This window comes from Aptenodytes patagonicus, chromosome 1, assembly GCF_965638725.1.
Source record: "Aptenodytes patagonicus chromosome 1, bAptPat1.pri.cur, whole genome shotgun sequence".
Taxonomy (NCBI): domain Eukaryota; kingdom Metazoa; phylum Chordata; class Aves; order Sphenisciformes; family Spheniscidae; genus Aptenodytes; species Aptenodytes patagonicus.
In genome coordinates this window covers 69,213,314-69,234,047 of record NC_134949.1, presented here as the reverse complement: position 1 = coordinate 69,234,047, position 20,734 = coordinate 69,213,314, and the positions used below count along the sequence as shown (strand labels likewise).

General features: G+C 39.5%; 1 protein-coding gene across 10 annotated transcripts in view; it reads right to left on the bottom strand.

Moving 5' to 3' along the window:
- ERC1 (ELKS/RAB6-interacting/CAST family member 1) overlaps nucleotides 1-20,561 on the bottom strand; it is a 309,608-nt gene extending 289,047 nt beyond the window's left edge. For 6 of the 10 annotated variants that reach the window (XM_076341250.1, XM_076341288.1, XM_076341261.1 and 3 more), the window contains exons 1-2: nucleotides 20,479-20,561; nucleotides 8,589-9,422 (exon numbers count right to left, since the gene is read on the bottom strand). In XM_076341250.1, coding sequence (XP_076197365.1) covers nucleotides 8,589-9,257 — 669 coding nt within the window. In that variant the 5' untranslated portion in view covers nucleotides 9,258-9,422; nucleotides 20,479-20,561. The remainder of the gene's footprint in view (nucleotides 1-8,588; nucleotides 9,423-20,478) is intronic. The other 4 variants (XM_076341295.1, XM_076341322.1, XM_076341313.1 and 1 more) reach the window with 1 other exon arrangement.
- Nucleotides 20,562-20,734: the final 173 nt, after the last annotated feature.

The window sequence follows — 20,734 nt, the reverse complement described above, 5'->3', positions numbered from 1 at the left end:
CACTGCATTGAAAAAGGTAGGATTTGCACATATATATATATAAAAAATATTTTTTTTAATGCCAGGAGCAATCAACTACTATGGAAGAACCAGATCCTGTACAAAGTGCTCGAAGAAAAAAGATTTTCAACTCTGAATGGTGGTAGTTCATGTGCTGACTTGTTTTAATCTCAGAAACAAGCGACAAAAAGGATCAAAAGAAGTGCATGGCCCTGTATTCTTTTGAATCTACATCGACATATAATTAGAAGACCATCTGTTCTCAAAATTTAACAACCCCAGGTACCAGCTACCTTATCATCTGACAAGAAGGATCAAAAATCCATAAACTTAATGTCAAGCATACTTTCTCATGTAGAAGGCCTGCATCTCTAAAACATTTAGACTGCAAGGGTATTTAGTGAAATGCCTACTCCTTGATAGTGCTGCTCATAAGAACATGATGATGATGATGTAGTATGTATTGGCCAGGAAAAAATGCAACCACACTTAGCTTTGATACAGATACCAGTGAGGCTTAGTTAATTTCGGACTACCATTTACTACTTGCTTGTTTTTCCAAACCTAGGTTGTCTCCCTGTTTCTCTCCACAGCCCACTGGGGCAGGAATATGAAGGGGGAGGAAAAGAAGGGAAATAACAGGAAAGGGTACCACTGAGAAACAGAAATGCACAGCAACTCACTACAGAACCTGATAACAATGCAGATATCATACAGCAACAGGCATTAACAAAGCACCTTTTAAAAAAGCAGAATTTATTCTCTACCTCTCTGCTATATTTGCAGAGCATTGAAAAAGATCTTTTTATTGAACAGGTGATTTCCATCCCTTTCTCCCTCCCTCAGTAAAAAGTGTATTTTCATTATGTTATGCATGAGATTAGAAAAGCCATCACCCCTATGACCTGGTCTCATTTTGTGTGCTTTCAATGAACTGCTCGAGATCGTTAGGTAACTATATACTGCCTTTAAGTTCCTTTTGATGTTGTGGAGTCAAATTCTGGAGGAATCTAACTACCTCCAAACAGTTGCTCACCCTTGTTGGCTTAAGGTATTTATTTTCCAAAATAGTGACAACAATCATTAGATACTAAAAGCAATCCATACAGGAACTGCAGGCAGCATAGAGCAACAAGGACTAAGTCATTTTTCTCTCTGTTTCAAGGGGATCCTGGACTGGCAGCCCCTACCCAGGGAAGAGCAAAAGCTGCCCACCATGCACACACTTGAGTCATTTAAATAGCAATAGGAAAAAGTAGTAGTACATAAATTTAAAAAAATTAAAAGCTTGTATATAGATGAATAAACACTTTAAATGCAACAGCCATCAAAATCTTAGGTTTACTGATGATAGTACATTACTTAGTGTTCCAGTTTACAAATTAAGTTGCTAAAATTAAACTGAAGAAGCCAGTCACGTGGTATTTATTCCTGTAACTGTTATACATAAGTTTAACTCCTCCGATTTCTAATGCAATGATCACTAGAAGCACTCTTAATGGTGTTCTATGCCAGTATTTTGTCATCTGATTATGCTCATTTCAATGAGCACACATGCAATAAGACGACAATTTTATGCTTTGGGGGGTTTTGGGTTTGGTTGGTTTGTTTGTTTTTATTGGGTTTTTGTGTGTGGTTGGTTTTTTGTTGTTTTTTGGTTTTAGATTTTTTTTTTTTAATTTAAAAAGAATCCAGTCTCTTCCTAGGGTGAATCCATAAGAAGACTTTCTTAATGGAGGTCAACTGACAAAAATTCAAGTTATCATGAGATCTCTTCAAATACTGACCTAGATGTTGATAATTAATCCTTCCATGGATTCTTTCTTTTCTTTATGGTTTAAATATAAACACTGACTCTGCAATTGCAAAACACTATGTATATTGGTACACCCCAAATTCTCCCAATCAGTACAAAAGTTTTTGGTGTTTAGTTCAAGGTTATAAATAGAAAAAAAAATAGTATAGTTCCCTTAGGATAAATAAAGAAAAACAGACTATTTAACATTCTTTGGAAGCAAAAGTGACTGTAAAAAACACAATACAACAACAGGGCATGACTGAGTTACAAAGCATTTCAACAGTAAAAAGACAATCACTACATCGAGGGTTTTTCTGGTGGTTTACTACGATCTCTAAGTTAGAATGGAGCTTTACAAAACCTGATCATTGCCACCTGCTTCTCAAGGCTACTAACATAACCAAAAAAAACTACTTCTGCTTCACAGTCCAAGGTACTACTACTGCAAGCAGTAAACAAATCATTTAGATATAACAACTGGTATCAACACAGAAGGAAACTAACCACACTTTGTCCTTGTATTTTTTTTCCATTACAAAAGGTGACTTTGGTCTTTCCGAGACAACCCAATAAAAATCTCCAACTACTATGTAAAAATATACTTATGTAGACCTTGTGGGTTATGAAATTAAGTTTTACTGACTTTCTTTTCAAGGTCTAGTAATTGTTATCTTCAGAGGAAAAAATGAAGATACAATTATGATCCCCTACATTTAGCAGGGGGCATCGATTATGCCAAATATTATACAGAGAAACTACAAAGCGTTATCCATGCAGGGGGAAAAAAAAAGTGTAATCCCAAATAGCTATGCTTACCTGCTGACAAGCTGTTGTAATCTGATTTCTGTCGAGGAGCTCAGATCACCACAAATCACTATTACCAAAAACACTGGTATTTTGTTGTGTTCACTAAACACAAGTGTATATACAAAATGAATTCAAAGGAGTTGTACACTAGAATATCTAGAACACTACCAAGTTTCTTCTCTTTTTCCCCTCCTGGCAGCTGAGGCTAAAGTGGCATTTCACAATATTTCTTTCTTCAGCAACTAATTCAGAGAGCTGGCATGATTGCTCTTGCTAACTTATGCAATACAGTAATCACTTTCAGAGTACAGAAATGTCTCCTCTAAACTCTTCTGGTCTCTAGCTCTTATCTCAGAATATACATATATTTATCCTAAATACAAAAAGTTTCTCTGTCTTACTAATGCCTTAAGTCTTATACAGACTGTTAACAGGATCTTAGATACCTACTTTGCTGAACAAAAATTATTCTTTCCAACTAACAGTTTAGTCATGGCAGCCCACTCTGCTATATCATCTTCAAGTCTCTGAGGCTTTCTAATATCACCAAACTAGAAAGTTAAAAAAAGCTCTATTTCAGTTTTTGGCCTTGGAGGCATACATGAAGACTGGCGTACATATTATTAGTACAAGTTCAATCCTTGTTCCATGGACTGGCAGTTCCATCAAAAGTACTTTCCTTTCTACTTGAATCAATAACACGTAGAGTAAGACAGACACGTGAGAATACTAGATCTGGTATTAGAAAGCTATAGTATCAGTACAAGACCTCTGCTAAAATGAACTATAATGTAGGAATACCTCTGTGTTATTGCTATCATCTGTCATTGTTCAACTGTTCACTGAGTGAACACTGGAAGTTTGATCTGTTCCAAACCGAAGCCTTTACACAGTTTCAAGCTACCTAGTTCATACTTTAGAAAGTAAGAACACTTAAGAGAAAAAGTTAGTAACTCAAACACCAGAATTACGATAATGCCAAAAGAGACAATGGCTTCTAGAGAAATACAGTAACACAGACAAGATTTTTCAGGAATATACATACTGAATGGTGGAATAATACACTGCAACCCTAGTTAGGAGTGTAATGTCTGAACAGTTTCAATACATAGCGGACAAAGAATTATAATAGAAAGAGTCTGCTATGAGGGGGACCAGAATTTAGAGTAATCCCTTCCCTAGCTTAATAGCAAAAAGCACAGTTAAACTATTAAGTTCAACAGTACCACTGACATCACCCACTTTATTACAAGCTGCTTTTAAGTTGGTAGTATTCCCCCTTGTATGTTTAATGGATCAAATAGGGAACAGCCGTTCAGCCTACACTACAGTTCAAAGCAACTTGGCATTAGATTCTACCTCAATAGGAAACATGGGAGAAAAGGAGCATTGGGGAACCTAGATAAGCACAAAAAGTCTAATTTTATTTCCTTATAGAATTGCAAAAAGACAGAACACAGAAGGCCCGTCTCTTGGGCGATTACATGACAATTTCTGAAGTCACTACAAAGTGCTGCAACTTGATAAATGCCTCAGATATCAAGCACTCTTGAGAAGATAGTTTTGAGTTATTCTAAAAGAGAATTAAGTTATAATTTCATGCTGCAACTGGGGAAAGACAGAGGGAACCTTAAAGCTGGCAGCATTCTAGAGAGCCGGCAGACATCTGCCATTGAAATAATTATTTAAGTGTAATGCTGTGGGATACAGATAATGCCTTTAAGCAATGACTATGGAACCGCATATTGCACAATTAAACATCCATAATGGGAGAAAGTCTAGCTTTCTGTCAACTATTAACCAACTCAGGAATGGTACTAGTATTAGAATGACACAGTACTAAAACAAATCAAAATTTTTTTAATATAATTAAAAAACCCCAAAAAATTAAATCAATGGAGAAGTGAGAATTAATCTGATTTTCAGAGGAAGAATATACTCATTAGAAGCTCAGCCAGTCTCACAACAGCAGCACCCAACGCATTTAAGAGGCTAACACATGGACAACTTTATTTTAAAAAGATGCTCATTCCACGCTACTATGAAATGGAGAGTATTTCTGACTGTGAGGATGCAATTACAGAAGTCTGGAGAATAACGCTGATGAAATGCTGGAGTACACCCATCACACTTCTCCATCACAGTAAAGTAGAAGGTTCTTCAAGTGCTTACCCCAAGCAAGGTGAAATTCCTTTCAGAAATATTTTCTTGGTTGAACTCTCTCACTCAGACATACAAGGCCTCTAACCACAAAAAGACCACAGAAATACCTCAAAGTAAAAAGATGTTTTCAGCAGTACCACAATATTTCAGCTGAAACATATATCAGATCTTAAATGTAGATCAGTCAAATGTGGGAAATTTCAATGCAGGGCGTTAAGACATCAAATTTGCATTGCACTACTTATTTTAAGGGACAATCACCTTATTATAAGCAAATTTCAACTGAGAGGAATTCCTTTGTTCTTGAGTTCCACATAGTCCAGTTTTTAGGGAAATTATTTCTATCTAAGTGCAAAAAATATTCACGGTCTTTCCTTTGCTCTTCTGGCTTCTAATGAAGAGGTTTCCAGGGAAACTTTAAACCGCACACACTAAAAAAAAAATATTTTTCAATACAGAAAAATACAGTTCCTACTAAAGCACGCTGAGGAAAGTGATACCATGCCAAAAATAAGCTCCTGTTTATTGGCTCCATCAGTTCCTCCTTGGATATGCATGCGTTTGTCAACCTTTGAGTAATCATTTGCACTCTCCTTTTGGCTTCTTGCAAAGTATAGTTGGTTAACTATAGCACTGAAAACTATTGTATTTTTCCAAGAACCTATGTTAACTACAGGAATACTTTGCGTGTTTAGTTCTGAGCTCTTCAAAATGAGATGACAATGACATTCCCCATTTATGAAAAGAAAGGGTTTTCTGGCTCTTCAGATCAGTAACAAAGGATGAAAACAAAGTTCAGCATATGCTACACTCCACAGCTGTAGTATTTGCTCAGAGTAGCTGATGAATACAGCTGTGCTACACCACAAATGGTGAAAACACCACAACTGAACAAGACTAAAGCACTCTCAACCCAAGTGAGAGCTATATAGATGCATGCGCATGACATTCTCGGTATTATATCCAAGATATCCCTGCTACCTATTGCCCTAAGAAGACAACCAAACAAAGAGATGTGACTGACTCAGGAGAGGTAGCATGCTCTTTAATCTCTCTGCTCATTCTCTGATCTTTATTGAATCCAGAAAATTTCTTGGAAATCAGTAAGCAATACATCAAGATTTATTTGCACATGTTCCCAAGAAATGGGAAAGAAAACCCTAAGACACCAGAGCATTTTTCACAGGAGGCTGAGGTAGCAATCAACCAGAGCTCACATTTTCATGTATTTTTAACAACTTCCAAAACCAAGAGGCAATTCAATCATTCAAAGTTGAGGTGACAAGAACACCAGTAAAAAATACAATCAGGGACAATCAAGTGTGCATAGAGGAATAAAGAGCCAAGATCACAGCAAAGAGATTGAGATGACTATCAGATAATGGCATGAGTCGGCCAGCATCTTGGCTCCGTGAGTTGAGTCAATTTTTAACAATGCATTTGGCCTTAGCTAAACTTAATATAAAGCGCAAGTTCTGCCCATGCGAGAAGTCTTTATTAAAAGTGATGTGCTGAAATACTCGTATTGAGGTCTAAAACACCGGTTCCTGCAATTATACTGGAAGTCATTTTATGGAGAGGCTGAAGGGGTAATGAAGAGATTTTTCTGGTCCCTCAACAGATCAGAGAAATCCCTTGTTCAGTGTCTAAACAGAGAAGTCTGTTTAATTACAGTAAATCCTATTAAACTGATCTTCCTTATAAAGGGCTGAAGTGACCAACTCCAAAAGGCTATAGAAGACATAATGAATTCAGAGTTTAATTAGGACACACTGTTAGCTAACTATAATCTATTAATTAGCATTCTTAGTTTTTACAGCTCATTGCAATAATACCCTTTTACTTTTAAATTGCACCCTTCTTTTTTTGGACCAAAGTTATACAATTCTACCAGTGTGGTAATAATTATAGTGATTGCCTAGAGAACAGTGGCTTGGAAATATCTGTAAATGTTTAATTAGGGGATAAAGGAAAGACAAGGAAAAAAACCCCTCAGAGAGAGGAATCACTGTTCTCCAGTCTACGCATATTTAGTAACTGCTTAAACCATTCTAAAACATACATTCATTGCATTTTTCTTGCAAGATTTCCACAGCATTCTCAAATGACAAAAGTGATTTCAGAAGAAATGTTATTATATTCCAAGACATTCTCTTCAGTATGAAAACAGAACTTAAAAATGAAAAGAATTTGAGAATTAAAATACCTACCTGTAGCTGAAATACAAAGAGCATCATAAAGTCGAGTGAATGGTATTCCATGTACTCATTATACTGGTACTGTACCACTATAACTAAAATTTTCACTGGATGACTCCTTCTAAGGAAATCCTACTTTTGTAATAAAAATTATTTAACTTTAGGTTTTCTTCACTGCAAGAAGACATATGAAAATGAAACGTCACACACATTAACAAATCCCATGTTGTGATACTTACCATTCGGTAAGAATACAGCTATAAAACTACATGACAAGTTCATTAAATTATTTCATACTAACTCAGGAAAAGCAACTTACTTTCTTCAACTCAGTTCTTCAAAAAGTGAAAAGAAAATCTCAGACAGCTTCAGTGTAGCTGACTGTCACTAACCAAAAGGAATCTACTATTTAAGACAGGTCACCTGAAAGTAGAGTATAGCATGTCAAGTACTACCAGCACTATTTTTTTCCTCCAGCAGTTTAGTTTCCCTCTCCCCTCCACCTTCTAAAGCAAATCTTAAAAAAAGCACTGCCTAAAATAGCAAGTATACCTTAAAAGCTTCAAGAACATGATCACGCTTGAATGATGGAAACTATTTCATTAAACTTTCTTGGATATTTAAAAAACTCAATAGGAAAAGTAATTTTGTCACGGTGAAAGCTGACTTAGATTTCAGGAAACTTTTGGAGTTGGACGCTGGGCCTGTTTTCCATAAGAGTAGTGAGGTTTCTTACTGGAGAGTCCAGAGAGATGCCTAACTCGCATTTGGCCAGAAACAACTAAACAGGAGGACACTTAACTCAAAGACAAGTAGTTACTTCAGGATTAAGCTAGCAAGAAGGTCTAGGTGGGAAAATGTAAAAAAAAGAGCTTTTAATAAGTAGAGCTGACTACAAAGAGACCTCAATTTTAATCAACCTCTCAGTTTTATTCTAATTTAGGGATACTTTTAAGAGGGACAAAAGAACTAGACACCCAAGATTCTCTGTTCTTCTGCCTATTGTCTAACCAGCCAGACCACTACAAAAAAACTGTAGGGTGCTTTATGATAGCTGCATAACAAGATATGCACAGCTTGTGACAAAAGAGTAGATCAGCAGGTATTAAACAGTGTTACTTAAATGTAGCCAACAACACAATTTATATCTGTCTGTGAAAACTGCAGATCTGGAGGTTTTAACTGGAGCTCTAAAATAAGACCCGTGTAACATGAACTTTGTTTTACTGGCAATCTGTCAACATTCAGCAGCAGTTCAGTTGTATTTGGAGTGAGCAGTTAGTACATTCTGCATCTCAGAGAATGCTTCAAGAGGTGAGCACTATAGAAATATTAATTATGATCTGGGTAAAATATTTCCAAAAGGACACTGAGTGGTTAGCAACAGTCCCAGGAAAAAAAACAAATGGCACACAAGAAGAAATGAACACTCAAGAGGTGGCTTACAGGTCTGACAAGAAACATTTAAAGAGAGGCTTGCAAGTTGAAAACACATCTTATTCATATCAATTACCTGGGAAAAGCACCAATATAATTTAGCTGCTTAAATGTGACATGCAAGTTTAATAAACTCATTTAATCGTGCTACTGCACTAACACAACAGTGACATTAGATGACAAACCTGGTTTTCTTCTTGCAAAACTCTATATTGTTCCTTCCAAATGGTGATTTTTGAAGCTTCATCTTTCCTCAGAGCTCTCTCCTTTTTTAGCTCAGGACTCCAGAAGGTCTTGATACTGTTCATGGAAGAACTCAGCTTGCTTTCTTTCACCTCCACGTCCTTGCGAAGCAGATCATTTTCCCTTAATACTTCTTTGAGTTGTGTCTGCAGATCCATTATTGTGTTATCCCTGGCCTGGCGCAGTGAGTGAGGCACAGTGGATGCCATACTCACTGGAGGGAGATGGTGCTCTCCAAATGCAATAGTATCACTGGCAACTCCACTACTGGCAATGTTAGGGCTGCTACCCATTGCAGTCATCCTAACACCGTAAGGCAGCCGCCCCCCAGATCGGCCCAAAGTCATGGTGCTTTTTGGGGTGTCTGCACCCACGTTCTCATGGTCACTTAGATACATAGGGCCAGACGTAGCATAGGCGGCATTTAAGGACTGAATATTTTCCATAGAAAGGGTTTTTCCACTGCCACCCCCAGTACTACTCCCAGAACTGCCTCCTGTGCTGTTGGTTCGACGATGGCCCAAGCGTGGTGACCGTGGCAGCCTTGGTGAACGCCCTGGACTCTGGTTGCTTGGCTCCACCTTACCAACTGACCGAGCACTTCCATACATGATTAAGCTGGTGGTGTGAGGCAATTAGATAGGCATAAATCAGGAATGAGAGAAATCCTGTTAAGTTCTTCAATGGTTTTAAGTCAGCTTAAGGCCAATCACAACTTATAACGGACCCAGTTGTCCATCTTTGAAGTCACGTGCTCACAATGTTCAGGACCATATCTGTATCAATAAAAATAACATATTAAAAACTGTATCAATAAAAATAGCATATTAAATACCTAGTTTATCACAAAATATTTTGTCCCACATTAAAGTGTATCCTACTACCTTTACACATCTCCAGCATCTTTTCAATTCCCACTCACAAAAAAGCAATTTTTTATTTAAACCCTAATATTTAAACTCAAAAAGGAACTTCTATTCTTGCTTCTCTGTTGTTATATTATCACAGTAAAGAGAGAGAGGAAAAAAAGAACCCATCAATTTTCAAGCCATAATTTTGTTCATCATGACCTGAACTCTACAAAAGTAGTCTAACTTTTTTTTCCTATTTCTAACTGGCCCTAATTCTTTCCCTGTTACCTTTCTGAGTAAGACAGACAATCAAAATTTAAAGCCCATTCAGTAGGTTTGTTTTTTTCCTTCAAGCACTGCTAGCTTCCATAGGACACAGTTTCTAAACCCTGTTGCTGTGAAAATAATCCTGCAAATGGGAAGTTAGGATGGACTGAAATGATTCTGATCGTGGTCTCGACTAGCAGGTCCCTTTAGTGTTGCTGTCAGCCCTCCTTCAAACTCAGAAGTCAGAACCGAAACTAAAAAGAATAATGAAATCATTACTGACCACAAAGCTTAAGCAAGTATAGATACAACTCCGAAAGAACATCAGTCACACAGCAATGGGACCAGTGAGGTTAAGAGGAACAAGAGAATCACACCTGTACTGAAAACTGGTTCCAGTCTCTTATTTTCTCTCGAACTGGGATTCAGTCCTAAACATGACTTAAATCTTTGTTCAGGTTAAGCAAAGATTTCAATCAAATATACTTCTCATTAACCAGCTCAGATTAATTCCATTACATAATATCATTCCAACAGCAGGAACCTCTTAAAACACAGAATATTATGACATCATCATGTTGCAGTTCCTCCTCCCCTCTCCTTTTTCTTTAAACATGAACTCCGGCAGCATACGCAATAAAATTCCTTATTTTTGCACCATAACATTACGCTGTTTTGCAAGTGCTAGCAGGCATCTCTAATACAGAGGCACTGGGCTGAGACCACTGTTAGTAGTCAAGATCTAGTAGAGGAGCAAGAAACAGGGATGAAATCCACTCTCGTGACTGAACTGCTGCACTGCAGAACTACTCCCACTACACAGGTCTCACTTTTTTTTCTATTTTTTCCAGTGTAAACTATTTGAAGTCACTGTTGGGCTCAGCTGAAATCAAAACTGGAACGCTGAAACATTCCTGGCCTGACCTCTCCCTATTAGACAAAAGAATACCAGATAGCGTCCAAAGAGCAGCAGCATCTTATGTATCCCAACATCTTTCCTTTCACAACAGCTTTCATCTAGCCTCACCTTCTGCTCGGAAGTTAGGTTTGCCAGATATTAAGAATCAATTTTTCCAAACCCTATGGCTGAAGGCACATTTGTGAGATAATAATTGGGCAAGCAGATGAATGATTAGGCTTAAAAGAGGAATACACTTACAGAAGATATTGTAGAAATAGTAAAAGTGGGTGGAGGGGAAGAGACCAAAAAACAATATTGCAAAAAATACTGGAAAAGGGTAGAAAGAAAAAAAGTAAAAGCCTGATGAAGAAAAGAAACAACTTTTTCCTTTCAGAAACAAGTTAGTATAGGAAAAGATACAACAAGAAATAGTTTTAAAATGTTTAGTTTAACCCTAAGTTTTAAATGGAAAACAAGATCAGAGTAAGCCAGCATTTTTTCATTTTCACACTATTTCATAGAAGATACAACAGCAAGAGTAATTTTACAAAGCTTATGGAAGCTGATACTGTTTTGTGGGCAGTCCTCAAGAAGTTCAAGTGCTCACTCTCTCTTTCTCTTGCTTTCTCTTTGTTTTTAAATGACAATTGAAGCTAGCAACAATATTGCTACGAAATATTTTAAACATATACGTAAAGGAAAATAGGCCAAGAAAAGATAGCCAGCAGCATTAATAATTGAAGTTAGCTACCAAAACACCACCTACAGATTTATTTTTTTTAATGCAAGTTACAGATGAGAGACTTCTATTTCAGCTACATATCCTTATGCAAAACAGTACAGAAATATAAACTATGTAACAAAGTCTACAGTGTTCCACTGGAGTTGCTTCAATAAGTAAGACACTGTGCCCCAGATCTGGAAGAAAAACACTTCTTCCAAATAGAAAAGCTATTTCAGACTAATCTCAATGTTTGAGATATCAAAATGCTAAAAATGCTGCTGACACCAGTTAGGCACTCAAAACAAGTCAGATACGATTTCTTAGACAGTACATAAAGTACATTCAACTGACAGCTTGTATTCACAAGAATTCTCTTGAAAATTAATCCAAATCACAGCACTTAATTCATTTCTAGAAACTCACACCACAGTAAATCAGTGCAAACACTCATTCACTTAACAGCTTTAAATAAGTTTAACTTGAACCAAAAGATTAGACATGTTTTAGTCTGTGTTTCAATTAAAGCACTATCCCCAAGAAACATTAAAGTTTAAATGCTGCTAGAAGTATATTACTGTTGCATGCAGAAGTATCACCTAGTAAAGTGCTTAACAATACACAAGAAGTGCACAAAAGATTTTGGATCATTTCTAATGAGTTAATCACCCTCAAAATGGAAAACTCACAGAATTGCTTTCTCCTTGCTTTAGCAAAGGTTTTGTTAAACTATTAATAGCTTTGCAAAGAATGAAAGTGACTGATGTCCTTGACAGAAAAGTAGCTTCCCAGGCAGCCGAAAGGAGCTGGTACCACAGCAGGTGCTGCGCAGTAGCCATCTTCTAATATACCGGGCAGGCAGCTTAGCTCTCGTCCACCTTAAGTAGAAACACCAGTCTTATGCTAATTCAGTTCTAAGCTTTGTTTCTCAGGTAGGCACCATCCCCTCTGTTACTCCAGAAAAATCAAATAATTCAAGCTATGAAAGCCAACTGCTAGAATTAGCTGTTGATTAGCATTACTGAAAGGATTCCCAGAGCAGGCACACGTGAAACTCAGGGAGAAGAACTCCGACATCAGTGCCATCACCGGCACGTGTTACACTGCACTCACTTTTCAAAAGCAAAATCAAACAAAAGCAGTAGATTAAGAAAAGAAAAAGTCTTTGGCAACAAGCAAATGTAGCCCTCTGCTCTTTCCCTTGAAATGAGAACTTTTATTACACCATTGTCAGACTTTAAAATCTTGAATATTCCCAATGTTAACTAAATACACCCTTCCAGCCATGCAGCCAGTTTCAATAGTTTCACTGACACAGAGATTTGTCATGATTCAAGAGAAAAACAAACATGTTACAAGATAAATCCTTACTCTTTTTTTTCCTGATTTTTTTTTCTAGTAGCATTTATCACCGGCCATTTCACTTTGTTGCTATTAGGAATCCATAAGCAGAAGTAGATATTAAGACAATTCACACAATGAAAAACAGCTTTCATCCTGGAAACAGTGAAGTGAAGGAAGTGACAGAAACATCTTTTTTCATTCGCAATACCAATTAATCAGGAAGAAGAAAGAGTTCTAGTTCCTTTCCAGGAGTCCAAGCAAAATTACATGGGAGATTTCTTTCAGATAGCAACATAACCAGAAAAGTTAAAGTTTTTCAATATTCTGACCCACACTAGCATTTTATTAGGAATCTTAGAAGTACGATCTCTTACCTTCCACGAGGCCAACGCACAGCACTGTTACTTTTTTCCTGTTCTACTGTGACCTTAAAGTTAGTCACAAATAAATCATCCCTTAACCTTACAGGATGGTGGTAACCACAAGAAACACTGTCCAACTGCGACATGAACGTATTGACCATTTTTCCTTTGCAAACTCTCCTGTAGGTTTCAAAAACCTTTGGTCCTTTCTGCCAATTCAGGAACCTTTACCTAAGATTACAAAGAAAGAGACTATAAACTGCCAAGTGTTTAAAAAAACAAAACCGCTGAAGCCAGTGCTAAACCATTTTTTCCTCAAGGTAGCTTGCATACCTTTACATTTGTGAAACAAAACTCTCTTGTTCACTGTTCACTAAGAGAACAAAAACTTCCAAAGAGCATCCTATCTGCAAGCCAAATAAAAAAATTCCAAAAAATTAATGTCAGCCAAATTAAAAACTTCATGTAGATATCTAGAGATTGGCATAGCAGCTTTGCAAGGACAGAGACATACGATCGACGCGCTTTAGTATTAGTTGAAAACATTATCTAGCGATTATGAAAAAGCTTGAAAGAAGGACTATCAGAAGCATAAAAAGAATATATGAGAATTACACAATATTGTAGAAAAAAGTTTGAAGAAAGGACAGTTATGAACACATTTTCTGTATGAAAATGGTAAGATAGATAACAGTACCTCCTGCCTGAAGTGCCAACTAAGAAAAATGTCTTCTAAGATCACAGGTAACTGTCCAAAAACACTCGGAGACAGACACCATGAACTGTGAAAAAAGTTTATAATCTGACAGTAAACATTTAAAGGTGCTACAGTGCAACTTGTGGCAACTAAAATGAATGTTTCATTACTATAGCCTAGTCATAGCCAGTGTAAAGCAATGGAGAATCGAGCCTCCTTCAAAACAGCAAAGCAGCTACCACACCAAGAAGTATAGTGATATCCAGAACCAAACCTCAATGAAAATGGTAATTCAAAGCAGCATGAAAGCTCGTAACTCCTGCATCAGAACCTAGGACGCTGAAAGAACAGTAAAATGCAACCTGCAGAACTTCATGCAGATTTATTTGTAAGGCAATTATGAAGTGAGAGAGGGCAGGAATAGGTACACTAGTCTTGTCAAAAGATCTGGTGGTTTTCAATAAGAGTTGTATTCCAGCATAGTAGAATTGTAAGAAATTCTGGAGGGATCACATTAACATCAACTTCAGGATAAAGAATCCAATAAAATGAGATGCATTTACCCATGCTGTCACATTCAGCCCCTGTATCTAGTATTTTATGTGAACCAACGGCTCAGAAAGCAGACATTCCTGGCTACAGCTGACAGAGAACGGAATATTCATTAACACAAAGTTTTGCTAACCTCTGGAGGATCTCTCTGTCATATAAATATATGATGACTTTTATATCTCCCCCTACTCCAGGACAAATACTAATATCACAGTTACTACTTCTAGGTAAGTAAGCAAACCAAATACAGAAAAACATACTGCAGAAATACAGGAAAATCCCTGCTTACATTTGTTAAAACAAGAATAATTTTGGAATAACTTCTGCAGCCTTCAGCAAGTAAGATTTCCTCCGAATTTTTTTTCTGCAGTTTCTGTTCAGGACTGACACTGGCTGACAGACAGCAACATTGATGGAGTCAACTCCTTAACAGCATCACTGCCTGACGGTCAGGAATGGGGCAGTTTGATCACGAACTAGGCAGGCAAGCACATCTTACAGCACAGTGACTCCTCTAGTGCTTCCCATCAGCATAATGGAAGCCATATACCCAGCCTCCAGAAGACTGAACTTTCTTGTAGCTCCGATTTCTGTCTGCACAAGGAAAGCTTTGAATGTCAGTTTTATAATAGCAACATAAAAGTCAGCCTTTACAAGAGCCGTATTAATCTGATAAAGCACTGTAGCAGACACATTAGACTTCATTAACAGAGGTAGCAATTGTTCACATTTTCATAATTCACACCCGAATAGTTAATCACGAATAAGTACGACTGGATTATACAGTAGACCTGGACTCCCGAATAGAGCGGGGAGGGAAGTGGGGAAAAAAGACGGAATTCCAAAAAAAGGAACAGCTTATATTCCAATAAAACCCTGCCAGATATCTTTACCCTGGAATTCAAATAGGGGGTATGATGAGAGAATAGACAAGATTCACAACTTAGAGACGTGTTAACCAAGACCAAGAGAAAAATTGAATTCCTGTTACTTTCTGGTGCACACCACAATTACAAAAGCTACGGTTGCTATGTTACTTTATACAAAAAATGTGAAGCATCTATCTTAGGACTATATTGTAGATTTTAGGTTTGACTAGTTTTGGAAGGTAAGAAAGCTCACTACTTTTCCTGTTAAATTAATGACTATTAGACACAAAAAGGACAGAAGAAAGTTTACTCTGGAAATTGTTTGCAAGCCAGCCAATGCTGGACACAAGGCATTGAACCCATGGAATTCAGGGTTGTTTATCCTCATCAAAATAGTCTTGTCCTCATGGCCTTGATAGCAAGAAAGCAAAAGGGATGAATGAAATAAAGATAGAAAGAAGACAAAAAAGTAACTGTTCATATTACGATTGATTCTTGTTCCTAGATAGCACGTAAATAGATGCCCAAGCACCGACATCTACTTATGTCCAATCATTTTTAAAAGTTGGTTTGGTTCTTTTTGTTGTTGTTTTTGTTCTTGTTTTTTTAAGGTAAGTTCACCTACTTGCACATCTGCCAAGTTCACCGAAAGTAACAGTGCCTTTGTTCTGTCTCGCTGAACATGAGAAGATGGGAATTGATACATTCTCCCTCATGTACACAGACAGAGAAATCTTCCCAGAAAAATCTCCAAAATCCCTGATAATCTTTAGGTGACTGACATATTAAAAAACATGTTTTGTAAAAGGTAGGCCATCAACTCTGACCCTAACATTTTGAGGAAAAACCCAGCAGTCATTTGTCAAAGGAGTGTTTTGTTCCTAAACATAAATTGACACTCCTGTTACACACTTTTTAAATTTGAAAGGTTGGCCTAAATGATACACTTAGACATCAAATCACCACAGAACATGGAAACATCTTTATTATCTGTCCTTTTTAGACACCATTCTGTTTCCCATTCTTCTCTCCCATTCCTACAAGATATCCCATCCAGAATACACTAACCGTGAGCCAGAAATATTCATCAGCTTCCTAGTTAATTTGTCTTCCGCAAGTATACACTTCCATTCATGAGATCTACTTACTCCACAACAGACGTAAGACAACAGAACATGCTCTACTCTATAGCAGCTTCTTTGCAAAAGCAGTTTTAACTGACATCAGGTTTTGTTTCTTGTAACTCCCATAGGTCTTGATATCAGCATAAAGCATGTTTCACCACCACAGCTTCATTCCTTTATATCTTCTTTCCCAAAAACCAAGACCACAAAAAGAAAAAGGCTCACTAATATTATAAAAATGCATGTATTTCAGCTAAATCTTTATTTATTCATATTTATATACTCTTTGTGATACACCACTTGCTTATAAGGATTTTCTCCTAAAGCTCTGGAGGTCGGCCTCAACTCAAGGCAGAACATGAGGTGCTATTGATATTTGTAAAGGCCTTACCTCATCTCACTTGTCAGACTAAAGTGGTTCTCCTTGCAGTATACTAAGAGTTAACCTGGTCACTAAATTTGGGTGCACAAGCAAGTTATTTCCCTTTGTCAGGTTGCTGTGTACCAGTAGAAATCTTTCTGTCTTCCTCCAGAGACTGGGGCACATATTTCTTAACACTATCTGGACATCACACTTAAAGGCTTCCCAGGTATGGCAGAAGTCTTGGACACTGTTCCAGCACTTATTCTCTCCTACAGCTTTAAGTATTTCACGGGCAGCATTAAATTTGTTACAGGATGATTAGCACATGGTGCAGATATGTTGTGGACGATTCTCAGCTGCTGGTTCTTGCCTGGATTTACCAGGGATTGGACCCAGTGACCCACACAGTCCCACCCTGTCCTGCGTTCTTAACACTGACACGTGTAGGTAGGCTGGGTAGGTGCATCAGGATTTGGTTTGTGCAATGACTGGCAGCTAATTATAAGTCTCTAAATTTAAAGCATATAGGAGATAAACAACAAAAATTACTATATGTCTTTTTTCTTTTTAAAAAAGTTGAAAACACAAAAAGCAACAGAACATGCACATAAACTTCCTAGTGATGAACTGATTAAAATAACTCTGACTCTTCTAATTACCTAGAAGATTGAAGACCTGTGGAGATTAATTTTCTGTCACTGTATGTCTAAAAAGTTTATAGCCTGATTTTTAGAGTATACAGTCAGTAAATACTATGTATTTGTATGCACGGTTGTTTCTCTCTTCCCCCCAGGTGGCATGCAACCAACAACCAACTTCCCAATAGTGGAAAAAAAATGCTAAAAGTGGTAAAGATATTTCAAAAGCCCAGAAGTACCTAGAAGCACTAGTGAATCCATGTAGACAGCTAGCCTAAAGTCACCACGGGTAACATCACTGTGCAAAGCAAAGCATGCTCCATCTACAGAATTTCTGTCATAATCTCGCCCTGACAACAGAGTTGTGTTAATGATGTTGACACAACCCACATACTAGAAAACATCACTATTCCTAAATCAACATTGGATTTTCTAGGATCTCACGCTCTACCATTGCCATACGGCAGCCCACTGCATACCAGAGTTAAACTCTTGGCTTAAACAGGTAGTAATTGATAGAATCCTCATCACCCAGAGTGCTCTTACGGCAGGGTAGCCAGCAAGGTTCAAGAACGCATATTATTGTTTCTTAATTCTAGCAATCAGTCTGATTATTTAAATAGCTGCATGCATGCATCCATCCATACATTTCTGAGCATACCATACACAGATAAAACAAGCCAGACCTTCTAAATGTACTACAATTTTCAAGTGACTTAGCCAGGTAAGTGTTGTAACAAACCTCTCACGCAAGAGAGGCTTTTGGGGGGAACAGGCTTGAAAATAGGGAGGGGTGAGGGGAGGAGGGATAACAATGGGAGAGTATCCTGCTTCACAAAATAAGGAATAATAGCAAGGAACTCATGCACTGGTTACAATAGCATGATGAAATATTTCTATTCATACAGCAACACAGATAACTGCTACGAGCAACTGAGAAAGTGGCAGATTCAGCAAAAAACCCCACAACCTAGGTTTCTTTCATGACCAAGATTTGCAATTCAATAAAAAGGTACAGGCCATATAAATACCAAACCTGCTTTTTTGCCAATCAGGCCATTAGCCAGATATTAGAGATGAAAAGTTATACGAACAGAATCTCATAAAAGCTTGTGACAGAATCAAAGAAAAACGCTAAGACTTATGAAAAACATGATGCTTTCATATAGCCCAGGTAGCAGAAACCCAAACTGCAGAAAACCTGCTAACATCCTTACAGTGATTTACTTACAGCTAAACTGGTTTCCCAGAAAAGGTGGAGAAAGTTCAAATTATAGCAAATATTATGATAAACTCACATTTTACTCAGCAGATCCCAACCTTTTTCTAGCTGCAGCCCCTCTTGCAGCTTGATGGATTCAGACAGTTCCAAATTTCTGGATGGTATAGTAAAGTCATATACTTGACTATTCAGGGAACTGCTGTCGTGTGATAAAGTTCTGAACTATGCTTCCAGAACTGAACTACATTCAGTACAGCTGTCTCAGTTATTAAATAACTAGTGGTTCAGTCCAAATATTTCATTACTGAAAAAAGTCAACTATTGTACTACCAACTCTGCTCATACTAGCATGAGCAAGGTAGTGATATATCTCTTCTAATCTTATTTGATATGGCTGTAAGGGTCCTGACTCATAAGTGACCCTGAATTGGGGCACACATCTGAGCTGCTGCAGTTTTCAACACGAAATACAGGAATATGTCTGGCTGTAGATCGCAGTAGCTCAGGAAGAGACCTATGTTCAGCCACCTACTGCTATAGATGCAGTAACCTCCGGGAGAAAAGGAGGGCAGGCAGCTGGTGGAGGTTGCTGCTGTAGACATCCTAGCCGAGTTGGCCATCATTTAAGAGTTACAACCCTGCAGTCAAACCAGACAACTTTTTTTGGTTACAGCCCATTGGATTTGAGGTAACGTATTATCCAGCTACAACCACGTCGTATACATCAATGTGCCTCCAAAACAAGCTTGGATAAAGTGTTAAACATACATTGTTCTTTAGACCAATTCTGCGTCTATCCATTTGCTTTCATTCTCTTGGCTTCTGTACTGCTTTCCCACACCACCTCCTCCATAGCTGTTTCTTTGTATCTTTTCTTCATATCTCCTAGTCTCTCCCATTTCCATCGGGGTTTCACTTTAGACCATCTCACACCATGTCGGCACTAACCATAATGCGAACTTCCAGCGTGCATGCAACATTTCACGTAAAATAAATTGTATACTTCATAACTACGATTTAGAGTTCACGTTACAAACAAGACAGATGTGGAAAGACAGCAATTCCCGACACATGCTTCAGGATGGCAGCAGATTCAGAAACAAAGCATCGTGTCAGCTGACGCTTACTTTGTGGTAGATGTAATAAAATAAATGAAATGTGACCGTTCAGCATTCACAGGGAAGAAATAAAGAAATCCTACAACACCGCAAGGTCTAGGTAGAAAGACACCGGTCACCATTACCTCAGATGATGTGACTAAGACAATAAAAGCGTGCGCTTCCCAAGGACAGACTAAATAAGTAGGGGCAGAAAAATACAATACGGAACGCGAATGGGAAGAACACGAAGGACCTGCGGTAGGAGGCAAAACCAAACCCCACCCGACGCACAACAGCCCGCCCCGGCGCACCACCACCATGAGCAATACCCGGCAGGACGCGGGCCCGCTCGCCCGCTACCGGCGAGGCGGCGGGCAGGGTGATGCGGCCGTCCCCGCGGGCCGGCCGGCCGGCCGGGGGCGGCCGGGGCCGGGGGAGGGCTGCCGCCGCCGCCCAGCCCCCGGGCGGTGACAGCGTGCGCGGGGCCCGGCAGGGGCGAGGCCCCGCACCCCCCCGGCCGTCTCCCCCGGCCGCGCCCGGGCGCCCCCTCTCTCCGGCCGGCCGACAGGCCACGCAGCCCTCGGGGGAGCCGCCGCCGGACCCGGACCCACCTGAGCGGCAGCTCCCCGGCGACAGGCCCCGCCGCCGCCGCCTGCCCCCTACCCCGCCGCCGCAGCCCCTGCCCAGCCCGGCGACTGCCCGCAGCTACCGGCTCCCGCAGGCCCCGCCCCGCCCCTGGCTCCCCCCAGCGGCCGGTAAGAAACGTTAAACACCCCCCACACACACACTCCGACCCCCCGCACCGAGCGAGGCCCCTCACCTGCCTGTCAGCCCGCGGGGAGGGGGTGCGCGACGGCGGGAGCGGGCGGCGGCGGCGCCCCGGGGAGGTCGGCTCCGCGCCCGCCGCTCTCCGCCGCCTCCGCCTCTCCCCGCCGCCTCCTCCGCCTCTCGCGCGCGAGCTCCGCCGCTCCCTCCCGCGCCCCCGGCGCGAGACACACAAGCCCCGCCCCTACCGCCGCCGAAGCGCGACGCCTGCAGCCCCGCCCTTCTACGGCCGCGCGGCGCCCCGCCCACGG